We start from the raw sequence: 18,620 nt of genomic DNA, 5'->3' as shown, positions 1-18,620 counted from the left end.
TGTGAGTAGCTATTAATGGGTGACGTGCAATTTTGGTGTCAAGGATCACTGGATGTGTTTTGGATGCCCTCCTGCTCAGGCTAGGTCGCAAAATAGCACAAAAACACAAAGGCACAGCTGCATTCTGGGACTCAAAAACACATCAGCTTACAATCGTTTTTGTGGATAATATGGCAGGTTTAATCTATAAGTAGATAAATCCAAATCACTCATGCGGTAAAACAGACTTTGAGCATTTTTCATTCAAGCTGTTTACTGTGCATAATGGCTCTGTATTATGGTGCTTGTATGCAACATAATGTATGAAGTGGGGAGTGTGGGGGCGGCTACATTCTCTTCAGATGTCAGACAATGTTTGATGGATGACCCAAACTGTCCCTGCAGTCTGCTGCCACTTCTGTTTGGCTTTTAGCTAAAAGTTGTTGAACTGTCTTGAACAGAGCAACATTGTAAGAACATGTGAAATCTCCTCCCAATCTAATTTCAAGGAGAGCACAAATCTATTGACTTATTTGTTTGGCTTCGACTAACATTTGTCCTGTTATTGTTATTCCCTGTTCCTAAGCGTTTGGCATCTGGCCACAACAATTCCAAGAACGAGAGGTCACTCCTGAGCTTTGTGCCATTGTCTGGTTTTGCACCATTTACTATCGATTTGCACAATTGACGCCATATAATGAAGGTCACTTGAAAACGATTTTAAAGTCAATGTCATAATCAGAATTCACACAGTTTCTTTCTGCAGCTGAATTCTAGTATAGTACAGCATTTAACAGCTGTTCCTAAATGAAAAGAAAACAGTAAATACAGCACGAAAACCACACTCTTTAGTGAGATATCCCCAAATGTTGGCAATATAGCTGCAAAACACAAACTGACATGAAGAAAGAGTTGCATAATGCATAATGTCAATAAATGATAGTATATACTACAATATACAGTAAGTACCTGTAGTGTGAAATGTGGCATCAAAAATATCAGCACAGATGTACAGTAATGTCTTTGCTAAAAATGCTTTTCAAGTATAAAGGAACCAGGTATGTATGTGCAAAAGTAGCCTTGATTTTTCAACATTTACTTTACAGATGCAGACAAGATTGTGTTGACTTGAATATGTGTGTTTGATGGCTGTCCTCATACCATAATTAATAGGAGGTGCCATGTAGGCTACTGGAATATGAATGTGCACATGCTGTTTTATTCTCTGTATCACCCTGGAGAAAGTAAAAAAAAAAAGAAAAACAGGATTTTTCACTCGGACACTGCAGGTGTCCTGCTTTTTGTTCGCTCACAGTTGGCACGTAGCTGTTGGTACAAAAGAATAACTAGAAGCTGAAGTTGTTGTGTAGCCGTACTGGTCTTCATCTTCTGCTCTGCTACAGATCAATGTTGTCCTTTGTCATCACTTTATTTATACTTACTGTCTTCCCAGTTTGGATGCTGCCCTCCAATCCAACCAAAGAAAAACTCATCATCCATAAGTGGTTGACAAGAAATAGAGGCTAGTCTGTCTGACACTTTGTCTAGTCAAGATATCTCTGCTGGCCAGGTTGCTACGGAGTTAACTTTGGATATTTATTGTTCTAAGAGGATTAGTAACTACTGCCTCGATTTTTATGAAACTTGGTGGAAGGCTGTAGCATGGGCCAAGGAAGAACCCATTATATTTTATTATATTAAAATCAAAAATTATTTTTCACATGTGGCCGGGTTGGTCAGTGGGTAGAGCAGGTGCACATATACTGAGAGGTTTATGCCTCGACGCAGAGGTCCAGGATTCGAATCCGACCTGTGACGATTTCCTGCATGTCTTCCCCCTCTTTCTCACCTAGCTGTCCTGGGCGGAAAACCCCAAAAAATAATCTTAAAAAAATATATATATTTTTCACTTTGGTTAACAATACAAAAATATTTTTCACTTTGGTTAACAATGCAAGAATAGGGCATGTGACTTTGGCGGAAGTCTGCACTCTATTCTAGTTTGCAAATGATTTTGGTGAACACCGGATCTTTTGTCGAGTACCGCCACAAGATCAAGATTTCCCTGCTACCAGACATTTTGAAATTCTATATATCTGAAATATCTCTGGAAGATCAAAATGACTTATTTCATGTTCAAGCTTCTCAGTTATTGTGTACAACAGGGTTAAAGCCCCTGTTGACTTGGTTTCATATGTTAAGTATTCTCTATAACATTGCATTTTCAAGACTAAATAAGAAGCAACAATCAAAGTTAAATTTCAGAAAAAACATCCTTACTGTAGGCATGATTAATTAAGAGTTTAATATGCAAAAACTGGGTGCGGTTTGATCACATTTAATTGACAGCGGTCTGGCAATAAGAGCAAAGAACCCTACATTGTCAAACCAGTGAGAAAACCAATAATAATGCAAATCCAAAAATCTGGTATATTGTATCTTAAAGCCATAGTGTGTAGTTTCTGCCGCCACCATGAGGAATTCTAAGTAATGACAACAAAACTGTCGGCGCGTCCACATGATACAAGCCTTCCGTGACCGCGCACCCACCACTCCACTCCACCCCTTCCCTCCTCCACGCAGTTGCTAGTAGCCGAGGAGGACACAGGATTAAAAAAAACATGATGGACTCTTCAGAAGAGATAATTATCTTCACTCGAGTTTTTGCGTGGGAAAGACAATGGACGCCGCAATCTTCTGAACATAGCCATACTGAGAAATACAGAGAGAGTTGTGTGGAGCTGATAGTCTTAATTAGCTTTGTAGCAACTCATTTGGCAATGGCTTGAATGTAACGGACGTTCATTAATATCAAAAAGTTACGCACTAAAGCTTTAAATTCATATAATCCTTTTTATAGCTCCTACATAAGTGCAAAGCAAGAAAGGCTGACATTTGACCAGTGGATGGTGGCAGCAGTGGTTCCTCTTGTCAGAGCCATACCAGCAATGAAATCCCACTGTCAGTTATTGTTCTGTGGTTGTCATGGCTTATGTGAAATCATATTCTCTGTTTGAATACATTCTGTCAGGGAAGAAAAGATCCAAACTAAAATCTTCTCAGCCCAGTTTTTGACAGGGACCAACTGACAGCAAATGGCTACATAGCCTCTTCACAGAAGAGACAACCAACTGTCCTTGGAATGGCAACTGTCTTTCACAATGGCTCCATTTTTCTTTACACCAGTTTACAATTACTTTACTCCTATTGGCTTGATCATCTGCCAGATTTGTATAGATATGAATCACTAATTTGCCACAGGCACACCTCACAGGCATCCATGCATTTTATCATTACATTGATTTGTCTGTTCGTATAAGAAGAACATTGTTTCTGCATTCAACATCATTAATATGTTTACAGTGCAAGCATTGCCTGTTTGCTCATTAGATTTCTGCTCATACAGACATAAATAGTTCTCTATCTGCCTTGTATGATGAAAGAGAAATTATGATGGATTTTTCTATTTGTGCATTTTTTGTAAACTTTTCTCCTCTGCAAAATTCATGTTGGTTTATAAGGTCAAACTACATTCACAACTGTCATATATTATGCAAAGTATTTCACAAGTTCATCACATTATTCTTTCTTCATTTGGTGACACTCTCCACATAAAATCATTGCATTTTTAGGGATAGGTAAGAAGGAGGAGACTTCCATGATGATGATGATGATGATGCGTGCTTTCGAACCTGAGGGATTTTATAGAGCTCCATTTGCTACATTTGACCTGGCAGCATGCACCCAGACTGTCGATGAAACTTACCCTGAATCCGTTCATGGCATCATGACACTCAACTCTGACTCAGCTCCAGCATCCCAAGCTCAGCATCCTAATATTGTCAGAAAAGTGATCAGTCAGAAGATGTTCAGATCCATCTGGGATGGTTAGAGCAGACGTCTACAGACTCTAATTAACTGGCTTAGCTTCTGCAGTGAAAAACCTAGACCTTTTTTCATGTTTGGACAGAGAAACACAAAAAAGGGGTAATGCAATCTGATGCTTGTTAAATTGAGTCAGCACAGTCAAAATCCTTCCCAAAACAGGATGTCTTATTTAAATTCAGTTAATTAATTCAGTTATTCCAAAGTTGCAGAACCTAATTTTAACAAAACCGTTTCATCATTGGAAGCCAGATCTCAAAGCATTTACAGATCTATCCAAGTAACAGATCAAGTTAAAATAATGGGAGAGTAATTAGGGGCTAGATGTCGGTGATGCCTTAAAAACTGTCACACTTTGGATCTTGGTCAGCAATATGCGTTAGACTGAAAACAACTTGAAAATTAAATTGGTGACTCAGCTGTCTGAGTATTTTTGAAAACTAGCGGAGTGTTATTTTATTATCATGCAATGTGGATGAATAATGCAATAATGGCTTTCATTATCAGTGTAGGTGTTGTTATATATTCCACTTTTTGTTGGTAAAAGTACCACAATGGTGTGGCAGCTTTATTTCGAACAAAATAGTTTTTAAAAGTTTGATGTCTCTTCAGAGTAAAAATGAGTCTGAGACGAGTTAAAACAAAAAGATTTCCGAAAGCCAGACATATTAGCATATTGTTATATTGTGCGTTTGCATCACTGTCTTCTCCTGATCACCTTTGACCTGTCCTAGAATAGGTTTAAAATTGATTTTAACAACTGGCGCTATATAGATTACTTTATTCATAGGACCTATCAATAACAACTTGGATTTCTCCTTCAAACTGAAATTCTCTTTCATATGTGTCTCACTGTCAATATTCAAATGCTGTTCTTTTATATAAAGATGGACAACCCGTCTCCACTTCCTTCCACTGCACAAAAGTGAAGCCACAATATCCCGGATACGGGTGCTGCCATCTTTTAAGTCAGATTCTGCGCAGTAGTGATCGGCGGTGGAGCCGCGTTAGCAAAGTCCCTCCCATACACCCGCCCGACCAATCGCAAGTCAATCACAGCTGTCAATCATGATGTTTCAAATGTTTTTTTGTAGCATCAAATAACTAATAAAATCCAAACTTAATAGAAAAATGAACACCGTAACAAACATCAGCATGATAAGACTACCTAAAATGACAGAAACCATCTTTGGGAAAAATGTATTTGACGTGATTTTTTTTGTTTGGCTTATGGCCCATCCACTAACATGGAGGGAGCAGGATTTATGACCTTTGCTGCAACCAGCCACCAGGGGGGCAATCAATAGGTTTTTTTTTTCTTCCATTACACAGTCTATGCACCAACCCCTGGCACAGACAAGCACCATAATCTTTGCAGCTGTATGTATTAGCTAGTGTGCTAAAGAAGAGAAAAATGACCTGGAGTGACAATTGTCTAGTTCTGACGGGGTAACCGCTCCCGGTGTTGTTAGCTTGCTAGACATAGCTTTACCAACGTATGCTAGTATAAAAGCCGCAATACTCCACTGTTTGGAGACAGGCCAGAGTAGCACAAATAAACACTTCTGATGAAGGCAGTCAGGACAGCATCTGCCACAACTAGCGCCTGGTGACGGAAGCATCCGGTCTGGTCTGAGGAGAGTTTAGCTAATTAGCCTTGAGAGCCGGTAAATTAACTTGGCTTCTGACAGCTCACTCATGCTACTCAGAGAACCGGGTTTTTGCAAGTAAAGTTATGTGCCGTAGTTGTTTTAAAAGGAAATACAGAATGAAATATTTGAATAATTTAAGTTTCCACACTTTGAACCTGTGTATTGTGTTACATCTGCTGTATTAGGAGTCCCACTGTAATAGTATTAGGCCTATTTAAAACTGGATCTGTGAGTTAACTTATTTCACAGATCCAAAGTGATGTCAGAGATGACTTCTTAATTTCCCTTTAATATGGTTATTTCAGAGACAAATTGTGACAAAGCCACAGATTAAACTCTATTACCCCGGACCATTTGAATGAGTGTGATTTTAGGTATGTCTGCAACAGTACAAGTTGATGATGATACACAATCAATTAAGCTCCTCGTTAAACATATTTAGGCAGAAGTTTCTTGGAGATTATTTATAATTCAGTAATGGAGTGCTCCTTGTAGACACAGCTAATGTAAACTCTGACTCTAATAAGGATACATCTATCTGCAGTTTTGTGCTCTTCACTTAATTATGTCCATTGACTTAGATTGACTGCAGCTGGGCCTTTTGTATCGCACTCTCTCGCTAAGCAAGATAATGCAAGTCATTCTGAAAACTAATGCAACACTGATTTGGCCCTCATAGTAAATCAACATGTTGTGTCGGGATTGTTCATTTTACTGAAATAATCATTGCTTGACACAGCTGGACAGTCCTTTCATTATTTACAGTAACACATGCAGTCCCAGTGTGCAGTGCGAGTCATTGTAGATCTCTCCCATCAGCCATACATCCTGCTGAAATTCTACATTAGCAGCTTCAGGAGGGTTGTAAATTAGAAATGAAGAGGCATGTAGTGACAGAGACCTCCAGACTGGCACTGGGCACTGGGGCTCTCTGAGGCCCCACACAAACCACCATTTCAATTCTCCAAATAAATCCTTCTGTGGCCCGATTGGCCGGGAAGCAGTAATTCGCAACTGCATGCAGTGGAAAGAGACACTCACATGATGGCTACATCTTTCCTTCTCCAGCGACACCAGAACACTGCCCGCTGTGATCCTTAGTCCCAAAAGCCCCAAAGAGCATCGTAGCAGTCAGACAAAACAGAGCTGTCACAGTCTGCACCGAGACCGAGGTCAGACTCTGTCTGTCTGTCTGTCTGTCTCTTCCCTCCTTCCTTTATTAGTTCCATCTTTCTTTCCTTTCTTCCTTTCTCTTTTCCTTCCCGCCATCCATCCTTTCTTTCTCCTTTCTTACTTCCATCTTTTCTTCTTTCCTATCTATATCTGTCGATCTATCTTTTTTCTTTCCTTCTTTACTTCCTTCTTTTCTCCCTTCTTTCTTCCACCTTTCCTAATTCCGTCCCTCCTTTTCTTTTATTGTCTGTCTTTATTATCCTTCCTTCTTCTTCCTTCCTTTCCTCCATCCTCCCTTTCTCCTTTCAAGCTATCCTTCCTTCCATTATTCCTTCATTTAATCTTTCCTTCCATCCTTTTTTCCCCTTTCTTTCTTCTGTCTTTTCTTCTTTCTTCATTTTTTTATCTATCTATCTATCTATCTATCTTTCTATCTATCTATCTATCTATCTATCTATCTATCTATCTAAAGCCCTTTGAGGCAAATTTGTGATATTGGGCTTTATAAATTAAACAGATTTGTCTTCCTTTTTTCCTTCCGTTTTTCCTTTCCTTCTATCCTTGCTTATTTTCCCTCTACCCTGTGTATCATGGTCTGGACACAGCTCTCTGCTCTGCACACATTCTGCTTCATGTGGCTTCAGCCTCATGTGTTGCTTGTGTTTGGACAGCGGCGAGACAATCAGATCTGTGTTAAATGTGGCCTCACACTGGGCTCCACACTGATTGGTGTGTCAACACAGGCCGGATTTCAACTGCCTGCTCAAATGTGACTTTGTTTGTTGTGCCATCCATTCAAATCTGCCTAAGATCGCATGAACAGGTGAGAGCGAGCTCATCAGATTTAAGCAGGCAGAGTAAACCCAGCCGTGCTGACTGACACAGCGGAGAACAGAGTGAGAATGTGTAAGCTGTCTGTCCCTTCAAATATGATGTCGCAAGTCTTCATTTTTTTATTTAGTATTTTATTAAATTATTGTTATTTATGCCTGTCTAAACAGGGAAAACAGTTTCCTTTTGTTTTAGCCTCATGTCATGTAGATGAGAGAAATTAACGATTTGATCCAGCAGTAAAATGAAGAGGCAGCTGTTTTAAAGGGAGCTCTCTGGAGGATTTGGTTGCTGCTGGTTGGGGAGGTGGCAGCGATAGAATGGGGAGAGTCACAATCAAATCATTGCAATTAGTAGAAGAAGCACAGGAGACTAGTGCCCCCCAGTGTTTGCTTGATATATGTTTAGTGTTTGTATGCTGCTGTGAAATAATCGGATTCAAAACTATTTGAGTAGAATTTATTTTTTTTATGATGTGCACTGATCCAGTAAAATTGGAATTTAGTTTTTGGCACCGGTATAGCATGAAAACCTCAACTTTAACTGCTGATACAATCATTTAGAAATCATTTGTATGTGCCCTCTGCAGTTTCAGTCAGAGTTGCTGAGTGTTAGAACATGAGGCATGAGGTCTATCGGACTCTTTGGTTGTTCATCCATAACATGAGAAGAGGCTGGAATGCCATCTAGAGGTTAGGTAGCTATAGTGTTATGTACAGTGGCGGAAGAAGTACTCAGATCCATTACTTTAATAAAAGCACCAATACCACAATGCATCCAAAATCCTACTTAAGTTAAGGGTACATAAGCATTAACAACATGTTCTTAAAGTATCAAAAGTAAATGTACTCTTTCCGCTAAACAAAATGTCCATGTAACAAATATATAATTATGTATGTCATTATTAGATTGTTAACACTGATGCATTAGTGGTAAGGGGGTTGTGAGATGATTAATATGGGAGGAAATAACTTCTGCTACACAAATTTGTATTTATTTGTTGCACTTTTCTCAAATGTTTTCTAAGATTCTTTTACCATGATATTTTGGACAATTGTACCTCTTTGGACCTCAAACCCTTATTGAATTGAAACTATGTGAGAGGTTTGAGAGGAAATGTCTCTTTGGTGGAACTGCTAATAACCCATAGACATCTGAAACATAATAAAGACACTGTTTTTTGTAAGAGGTGGTTGAAAGATGTAAGAGGTTTGTGAATCTGTGGTCAAATTGTTTTTTTATGTGAACTCTTAATTTGCAAAGTAACTAACTATAGATGTCTCAACATTGAATCAATGCTAAGAAGTGGAAATTACAATTTTCTTGAGCTATGTTTTTTTTCAAAGAAAAATTAAATGGATCCATCCTGGACTAGTTTCTCATTCATTGATGAGGTCTTCATTATATGCCTTTCAGTGGCGATTCTCCATGGAGAAGCATTAACACTGTATTGACCTACATTACTTCACGTATTGTTGCCGTACAGTATGTCTTAAAGCTATTCTTCCTCACTGTGACTCAATATCCACAATCCATTTTGTGTATGTTGGATTGATGGCGTACACCATTCATTCGTCTCTCCGTCACTGAATGGTTTCCATGGGCAGGTTGTTATCAATGTGTAACCAAGGTGAGTCAGGAAGGTTACGTGACTCCCAGGATTCCACAGGCTGCCATTTGCCTTTCTGTACAATACAGGATGAGATGTTACAGGCTTATCACACACAGCATGCTAATGATAGATCATTACAGGAAATAGAAATTTGAAATATACCTTTGTTAAAGTGTGTGAAAGCACCAGTATCAACTTGTTCTTAATGCTCGTGTGGATCAGTATTGCTGAAAGAAAAAAAAGGTGAAGACACAATTTGCTCTGACAAAGTGCCAGCCTGGTTGGTTAAATCACATTTTAAGAACTTCATCTGAATATCCCATTGGACCTAATGAGGGATACATCCTTTTCCCCTGGAGCTTAAGTCCTATCTCTGTGGGAACCGAATGATAGCAGGTAGACTTTGCCCTGAAGGGGAACCAACACTACAGGAAGGGCGGCAGAGCAGTTTCCTGGCCGTCACAGCAGAGGTAAGCCACATTAGAATGGATTAGAGCTGTATTTCATTTATTTATGTGAACAGACCTAATTCAGACATCAATTGATCCCTTGTTGAAGACTTAAAAAACACGAGGGATACTTTTTAAAGTGCTTAATTCGTCATATCTCGGAAGTGTTGTTCAAGCCTTTCTGGCTATGTAAGCGAACAGAAACAAAGTCCATTTCATGTTGTTCAAATGTTTGAAAATATTTTTACGCTGTCCTGTCCATCACAGGTTTTAGTTTAAGGAGTTAAGTTGAGGAAGCAGAAGTAGTCAAAATGTGGTTTTCGGTGGCAGATGATTTATTACTGCCACCACTCATTACTGATATTACAGGAAGTGTATATTGTTACTGATTAAACCATAGAAAGGCAGATTTAAATGTGATGTTTCTGTGAAACTGTTGTGTGGACTTAGTTCTTATCTATAGTCAGTGTAGTCCTGGCTTTACTGATGTTTATATCATACAGAATTTGTCATTATGTAGCTAATTAGAACTCTGTCTCTTTAATGACTAATGCAAAACCAGGGACCTCACAGGGAAACTGTTTCTCTCATGTCTTCATTATATATAAAATAGAATCCCTGACTTTACTGTCTCTGTCCTTTTTGATGACAACTGCATTTCCTCTGAGAGTGATTAACCACAACCTATTTGTCCATTAAATATACATACAGCTCAATTAAATGGAGGCTTAAGGCCATAATTATGGATGTTAGTCATGGATGGCTCTTAAGTTTGTGTGAGGCATCATTTTATAATTACCCATTTATTTGTTCCACTCTGACATCAGCCTATTTAACATCACTGATGAAAACGCTGAGGCTGTTCAAAAGGATGCTTGTGTGGTCTAAGCCATGACCTTAACTTACATGTGTGTCTGACATTTCTTCTCTGTCACTTTATGTCTCAGTTGATGAAAAGATCTGCTAACTTTTGGTGGAATGGACGAGACTAATGACAGCAGCAATGGTGGTTATGAACCCCATCCCCCTCCGTACAGTACTCAGGACTACGGACAGGGTTCTTACACAGGGATGAGCTATCAGGTTAGTTGCTATATCAGAACATTTTTCTTAGCCTCATACCAGAAAATGGAATGAGGTTGTGAGTTTAAATCAGCTTTTTCTTTCCTATTCATTTTGGATTTAATGTCAAACTAATCACACACTACCGGTCTTTGACCATGGGATCATTATACAACATTACAACAATGTCCACATGCACTTTCAATTACACATGGATGATTTTCTCTCTTTGATACACTAACGATAGATTGATTTTTGCTCAAAAGTATAATATTCTACAAGTGTTGCTTGAACTACCTGTGTGGTTGTTGTTGAATCAGGTGGGGAAGGGGAACGTTGCAGTGGTCTCCCCTCCTGGCACCTATGATAACATGGTCCATCCTGAGGGCATGGCAGCAGATGGAGGCGACCATCAGTATGGTCAAGCTCCACCTGACTACGGTCATGGCTTAGAGGACAGCAGCTTCAGCGACGCTGCCATACGAAGAGGTGAGGGCTACAAAAACTGAGGAATGGGCAGAGGGAGAAACAGAAAGCGAGAGAAACCAATATGTTTTTGTTTGCATGGTCGGCGCCAAGGATAAACAATTTGTACCCCGCTCATTTGCTTTGCCGCGTTTTCTTGGAATTGATTTGAAATTGACAATTGTTCCCTAAACTCTGCTGTACCCTGCCTCATCTCCTCACCTCCCACGCAACTCAAATCATTTTAAATGAGAGGTTGAAATGTGTGTTTGGTGAAAACAGAACCATTTCATATTGTCATGCAGCATAAACAACCCTACAGTACCTGTCATTCTGCTTTTCTCTGGCAGATATTTTTTTTGTTAGTTTGTTGTTGTCTATCTGTCTTGTCTCACTATGTGTCAGTGTCAATCTTTCTGTACAGGCTTCATAAGGAAAGTCTACTTGACTTTGATGATTCAGCTGCTGGTGACGGTCGGGATCATCTGTGCTTTTCTTTACTGGTGAGACACTTTTACAAGAGGGAATTCCTTCCAAAAAAAAGAGATGAATCCATGTCAGGCACCTATCCATCAATCAACATTTAGTGTAGTCTGTCATTGAGCACCCAACATCACATACAGGGCTTAATTTGATCCGGAACCTTTTTTATTGGATCCGGCACCTCGAGTGACACCTTATTAGAAATTCTTTGGTGACACTATGAAAAATTAATCACCAAAATGAAAAAAATAAATTACTGATTGTGTATTGTTCAATGTTGTTATCTGTCTTGTTAGTCTTTATTCCCCATTGAAGTTCCACAAAAATGTTGTGTTTGTGTTTTCAATGCGTTTTGAGGTGAATTTTCAGGGTAAGACAGAGGGGGGAGAGGGACGGAGGGTGGGGAGGCACTTCAAGTGACACATGCGCTTGTGCTGGTTTCACTCAGGGGAAAAATGTCAAAAAGACAACAAAGTTTGCTTAACTTGTTCAAATCATGGCTGTATTAAGAAGAACGGTTCAAATGCGCTGGCCAGTCGGATCCCAAACAAGCAAAAATCGTTTCCGCCGTTCAAGAATGTGGAGACATTACATTTCGTACCCATGCAGTGCATGTTCTGAAATTAAAATAAACATTGCCCTGATGTACTCACACAGCGTTGTTTAGGTTTTTTTAGTCAGAGAAGCTACGTAGGCAGTGTCATTTTTTTTTTGTTCGTTACCTCCAACCCCCGTTTTGAGTCAGTACCATAGCTGTCCCCACAAAAACTCTGAACATGCAACCCTACACTGCTCAAATCACTATAAATATGTGAGGTGAGACAAGATGGCAGAGAACGAAAGCTTGCAGTAGTTTGAAAGCTTTATATGTTTTGTATAATAGATATGGTAGGACCCTGCTACAGTAATTCATTTTCATAAGTTGCATTCAGCTCCCATGTGCACAATGCTCTGTCCTCTGTTAATATTTAATAAAATCATTTTACTGCCTCAATCTAATAACTGCCTCTATTAAACACTCCCCTCTCCCCCTTTTTCTTGTGGAATAACAGGGACGCTCTCAGGAAATGGACATGGGCCAACTACTGGTTCTCCTACACCATGATGTGAGCTGTCAAAAACATTCAGTTAGATTGTCTAGTTCACCACACACTTTCTTACTTTAACCAGTTTGACCACCTACAAATCTCCTCTCGGTGAGTTACCTAAATGAAAATGTCCCTCGTGGAAATCCATGGAAGTAAATCAAACACCTTCACCCCAGTCTGAATCCCAATCCAGAAAACTGCCAGCTACACTGCATAAATAATGCACTCAGTGAATTCACATATTGAACACAGTGGGTTTTTTTGTGTGTATTCCTAGCCTTTTTATTTGGTATTTACGATACACTCTATATTCTCTGTGAAATAGGGTGGCGGTGATGGTGCTCATCGTGGCCTTGTCCTGCTGTGGCAACCTCCGTCGTCAAGTCCCCCTCAATTTCATTGCCCTGGGCCTGTTTGTGAGTAGAAGCTGTACCAGCCAGGCATAAAATTAAACCCACACCTGCTCTATTTCACAGTGTTTTTTTTGGTCATATATTTACTTTCCATTTCTCTCTCTCTCTCTCTCTCTCTCTCTCTCAGACTATTGCAGAGGGCCTGATGCTTGGATCTGTGGCAGCGTGAGTGTTTGTTTCCAAGGATTAATCCCCACCTGATGCTGACTCATTTACACAATAATAACCCTATTTGATCCATATGTGATAGTGTGTTGGATGCTGGCAATGACGCCATCGAAACCTGATAAGATGTTATCATTGCTGGTTTACTAAATTATAAAGCACGTGGAATCATATTTTCAGCGGAAGATAAATCAGAAGCATCACAAATAGTTCCAAACTGATTTTTCTGTGCCAGTGCCCGTGTAAACACGTGTTACCTTTTCCATCTGTGACGCATTTCGTCTTCTAGCTGCTTTTCACTTTGACAGTAAAGGCATCAGTTGCAGCCTGACTATCAATAATACATTCAAATTATAATATTAATGGGACATTGCCATAACTGTAACTGATATGAAATGAACACAATATATTATGCAATGCACGTCCAGAGGGGGGTCCCTGCCATCGCTCTAGTTTAGAAACATGATACAGACTATGGAATGAAGTAATACCTAATTTCTTCTATAAGAAAGTAATGTTTCTCTTTTAGGATAGAAAAGAACCCCACCGTTCATGTCTCTGCCTGCTGAATAGTTTGACATGATACTATGGGGTGCCGTTCACACTGCATATCTGTTTGATATTTCTGTCTGCAGGTACTTTGATGCAGAAGCAGTTATGTGGGCTGTGGGAGCAACAGCGCTGGTGTCCTTCGCCTTGACCCTGTTTGCTCTGCAGTCAAAGGTAAGATCTGTCACGCACCCTGAGCTCCGTTTGCATTGCAGCCAAAAGTGAAATGTCATAAACTACGGCATTGCTATGCAGTCAGTGGTAAATGTCCATATACTGAGCTGTGCTCCCTGTGCAGTCACAGGAAAAGTGTTAAGCTGAGCTGTTGGTCAGGTTCTCTCATGCAGTGTTTGCTATATGCAGTCCCCAGCAAAGGTTTAAAAAATTTGGATGGCTTTGTTGTCCACGCAAAGCTATGATTACTGCTGAGATCAGTGTATTCATCAATCAACTTATTTCCTTATGTCCAGTGGTGGGACATAGTTAAACCTCTGAGCTGTCATCATGCTGGCTGAGGCTCCTACCATAAATCTTGAGTTCAGAAATGGCCTTGGGCCTTTTGTTATTTCTTAAATTCCCCCCTCTTCCTTTTTTGTCTGTCTCCTTTCTCCATGAACTGTGTAATAAAGTAAACACGCTCTGAGATTAATCTTTCAAAGGGCCCTTTCAGGGACGCACCAGTAGACAGGATGCTCCTCCAGACAAATATATTTTAATATTGAAAAGGTAATGCACAAACCTTGCATTCCTGATCTCTCAGCAGTAGTCTAAAAAATGTGAACAACTCTGAAATATCAAATTGGACCCTGACGTAGTTTCTCCACCATTTCATTTAATTGTATGTAAACACGTTTAACAGTGTCATTTTCAATGATGCCACTTGGTTTATATAAAATAGCTCACTTTATGCTTCCAGAAGTGACATTTAAAAGTTGCATTACAAGAGTTAGCAAGAGTCAATGTGCACAAGTGGGAGACCTTTTGATAGTTTGTAATGCTGTTTCAATAATTGGCTCATATCCAGAACAAAAGTAGTCATACAGGCAGTAGGGCAAAAAATTAGACTAGTGAAATAGATGTAGGCAAAATTTAAATGGCATTTAGAGTCACTCTTAATTGCCTCTCAATGCAGTTTGGCATTTCACACATTTTGCCACTTATTTCATCTGAAGGAGCTGCAGACATTTATTTTTTTCTGCTCAGATTGGATAAAACTAGCTAGCAGGTGTCTAATGATTATACTGAGAATAAATGTGTTCTTAAATGCTCATTAGTAATCTGTAGAAAGAAGGCATATGTATCAGGTCTAAATCGCCTGCATATAGAGAGGAAAACTGATATAAATAGAAAAGGTGGCTGCACCCTCAGCCCATAAAAGTGTTTGTTTTATGGGCTGAGTGAGCAGTCACCACCGTAAACACTTTTGGTTCATTTTTTTTTTATGACTTCACGTTTATCTTGCAGATTCCAGCACCTCTTTCTCTGCAGTTAACGCTGTGCCAAAGCTTTTTTTTTGTCTCGTCACTGTGATATAAATGTCATACAGACTGCCTTGCACATTTAGCCCGTAGCTCTTCAGGTTATCAGTGTTAGCGATTCTCCTGTTGTGCCATCTGACATATTTTTTTTCTGTCTATCTGAAAAGGCCATGCAGGCCAAAAGGCCACCTCCCCTCCCCTGCTCTATGCCGGCGTTGCAGCTTGTTGATTAATTATCCAGGATCATTGCATTCAGAATTAGTCAGAATTGTCGTGTGTTGAACTGCAATATGTCTTCATCATTTAGTCATCTGCGGCGCCTCACAGCACAGCTGCAATGCAGACTGCCTTGAGCGCCCTCGCTTTTATGGCAATGATGAGAGTAAATGAGAGATGTTCCGTCTACTGTTTTCTGTTTGAGAGGCTTGTCACATTCACTGTCTCTCTCTCCCTTCTCACCCCTTTCTGGCACCAGTGGGACTTCACCAGAGTAAATGGGAGCCTGTGGGTGTTTGCCTGGACCCTCTTTTCATTCGCATTGCTGTGTGCAATCCTCCGATCACAGGTAGATCAAGAAGCCGCCGTGTTTAGACCTGCGTTTGCAGTGAGAACAGTTTTGAAATTAATTCCAGTGGTGTGTGCAGTCAGAAGCAGACAGTATCTACAGCCTCATAGCTTTTATCCCCAGGATGTTCTGGCACTGACCTGTGTGCTGAGCAGACTATAAAGAAGAGAGCATGCACTCTCAAACCTCTCAGGAGCTCCACTGATCTCAGACTGATGCATTTAAATGAACCCTGCTGTTTACTGTGACGGCTGTTAGTGTTTTAGCCTTAAGCAGAGAGCGACAGAAATAAACATTCCATAGATATAGAACTGCTATTTTTACACGACGACAAATTAACTGGAGCCGAAAATAAACACTGCTTTCTTAAAGCATATTGTGTGCACCCATTATCAAACCTTCACCATCATATTTACCGTATGGAATAACTAGAATGGAAAAAGGGATAAAAGTATGCTCACTTTTACAGCTACTGCGTTAAAGGATGAGGCTGAATTATTGTGTCTGCTGCCAGCACACTGTATCATTTCACTGAGATAGAAAATAAACATTTCATTTTAAATGGTGAAATGAATGTTTTGTTTTGTTTTATATTACCACCATATGTGCAAATCAGTATAAAGTCAATAATGTTGAATGCCTCTGCTGATTCTGTGTCTCTGATTCTTTGAACAGTATCTTTACATATTGTACGCCTGCCTGGGAACCTTGCTGTTTTCTTTAGTAAGTACATTTAAACTTTATTGACAGAACGTGGTTTTTCTGTAACACAGGTTGAATGGAAAAACAGACTGAAAATGACCTTTAAAATAAAAGAAACCACCATCAAAATAGGCTTAATGTCAAGTCAGAGTATGTGATGTAAGATTTGATCCCAGCCCGCCTCCAGTGTCTGTCACAGTAGTTAGCGTAAAGAGAGAGACTCTGATGTCCTTGTGCCCTTTAATTTCAATTATGCACTGTTTAACAGCAGTAGGCTTCATTCTCACAGCCACCTCTCTGCGTGCCTTTGGCATTAACAGCAAATGTTGTGACCTGTCCCGTCAGCTGGTGGAACAAACTGCTACTGCACACAGAGCTTAACAGGCTGTCAGCAGCGAGTCACAACTTACTTTCAAGCCTTCAGGATTATTTACATGGCCTGTTTGTCTGCGCAGTCCCCTCTCTTAAAGATAAGAAATAGTGCCAGTGTTTTCTTTCAGACCGATTCCTGTAACCGGCTCTTTTTTTCTTTCATCACACAAACGCGCTGCCCTCACATGTCAGTGTTGGTCGTGTTGAAACAACTCTCATCTCTCTGTCTCACTGCAGTACTTGGTGTTTGATACCCAGCTTATCCTGGGTGGGAAACACAGGAAGTATGAAGTCTCTCCCGAGGAGTATGTGTTTGCTGCTCTCAACCTCTATTTGGACATTGTCACCTTGTTCCTCCTGCTGCTGCAGCTCATCGGCCTATGCCGCTAACACTGAACCTCGTTGACAGGCCTCCCTAAAGAAACACTGAAACTCTCATCAAGCACATCATGTACAGTTGTGTTCAAAATAATAGCAGTCCAACATCACTAACCTCATAAATCCATTTTTTTGTAAAAGTGATATTTCTACATGGAAAATAATTTACTAGTAAGTGTTGTAGAGTCATAGAAAACCAACAGACCCAACAGTCATGACATGCATGCTGCTCATTCTGTGTAATTGAATCTGTAATTGAAAGGGGCATGTTCAAAATAATAGCAGTGCTGTGTTCAATTAGTGAGGTGATTGATTCTGTGAAGAAACAGGTGTCAGTTATGGCCCATATTTAAGGAAGGAAGGAAGCAAATGTTGTGCATGCTGGTTATAGTGCATTTCACACTGAAATACTCAGCAACATGGGTCGTTAAAGACATGGCTCTGAGGAACAGCGGACTTTGATTAAAAAGTTGATTGGAGAGGGGAAAACGTATAAAGAAGTGCAGAAAATTATAGGCTGCTCAGCCAAAATGATTTCAAATGCCTTGAAATGGCATCCAAAGCCTGAACGATGTGGGAAAAAACGGTCAACTACCATTCGAATGGATCGAAGAATAGCCAAAATGGCAAAGGCTCAACCAATGATCAGCTCCAGGAAAATCAAAGAAGACTTAAAGTTACCTGTGAGTACTGTTACGATCAGAAGAAGGCTATGTGAAGCAAAGCTATCAGCTAGAAGCCCCCGCAAAGTCCCATTGCTGAAAAAAAGACATGTACTGAATAGGTTGAAATTTGCCAAAGGACACATTGACTGGCCAAAGGAGAAATGGGGCAACATTCTGCGGACTGATGAGAGCAAAATTGTTCTTTTTGGGTCTAGGGGCCGCAGACAGTTTGTCCGACGACCCCCATGCACTGAATTCAAGCCACCCACAGTACACTGTGAAGACAGTAAAGCATGGTGGTGCAAAAATCATGTTAAGGGGATGTTTCTCATATTGTGGTGTTGGGCCTATTTATCGCATACCAGGGATCATGGATCAGTTTCAATACATCAAAATACTTAAAGAGGTCATGTTGCCTTATGCTGAAGAGGAAATGCCTTTGAAATGGGTCTTTCAACAAGACAATGACCCAAAACACACCAGTAAGCGAGCAAAGTCTTGGTTCCAGATGAACAAGATTGATGTTATGGAGTGGCCAGCCCAATCCCCAGACCTCAATCCCATAGAAAACTTGTGGGTTGACATCAAAAATGCTGTTTCTGAGGCAAAACCCAGTAATGCAGAGGAATTGTGGAATGTAGTTCTATCGTCCTG

The 18,620-nt window shown here is 40.1% G+C and overlaps 1 protein-coding gene across 1 annotated transcript; it reads left to right on the top strand.

Annotated features, from left to right (window-relative positions):
- Positions 1-8,802: 8,802 nt before the first annotated feature.
- Positions 8,803-17,453, top strand: zgc:110410 (uncharacterized protein LOC553618 homolog). The gene is made up of 11 exons (XM_031278403.2): positions 8,803-9,602; positions 10,529-10,664; positions 10,964-11,132; positions 11,533-11,611; positions 12,644-12,697; positions 13,005-13,095; positions 13,220-13,257; positions 13,893-13,980; positions 15,760-15,849; positions 16,525-16,572; positions 17,161-17,453. Exons 2-11 carry the CDS (start codon positions 10,560-10,562, stop codon positions 17,311-17,313), a joined length of 915 nt encoding a protein of 304 aa, XP_031134263.1. The 5' UTR covers positions 8,803-9,602; positions 10,529-10,559; the 3' UTR covers positions 17,314-17,453.
- The last annotated feature ends 1,167 nt before the right edge of the window (positions 17,454-18,620 follow it).

Source organism: Sander lucioperca, chromosome 10 (genome assembly GCF_008315115.2).
Source record: "Sander lucioperca isolate FBNREF2018 chromosome 10, SLUC_FBN_1.2, whole genome shotgun sequence".
NCBI classification, from domain to species: domain Eukaryota; kingdom Metazoa; phylum Chordata; class Actinopteri; order Perciformes; family Percidae; genus Sander; species Sander lucioperca.
This window is presented reverse-complemented; position numbering and strand designations above follow the sequence as displayed.

What these genes read in the sequence shown, in the direction of transcription:
- zgc:110410 (XM_031278403.2), top strand. Translation starts at nt 10,560, where the DNA reads ATGGACGAGACTAATGACAGCAGCAATGGTGGTTATGAACCCCATCCC. An exon ending in CGACGCTGCCATACGAAGAG is followed by an intron (nt 11,133 to 11,532) that starts GTGAGGGCTACA and finishes CTTTCTGTACAG; the next exon opens with GCTTCATAAGGAAAGTCTAC. An exon ending in GTGCAATCCTCCGATCACAG is followed by an intron (nt 15,850 to 16,524) that starts GTAGATCAAGAA and finishes TTCTTTGAACAG; the next exon opens with TATCTTTACATATTGTACGC.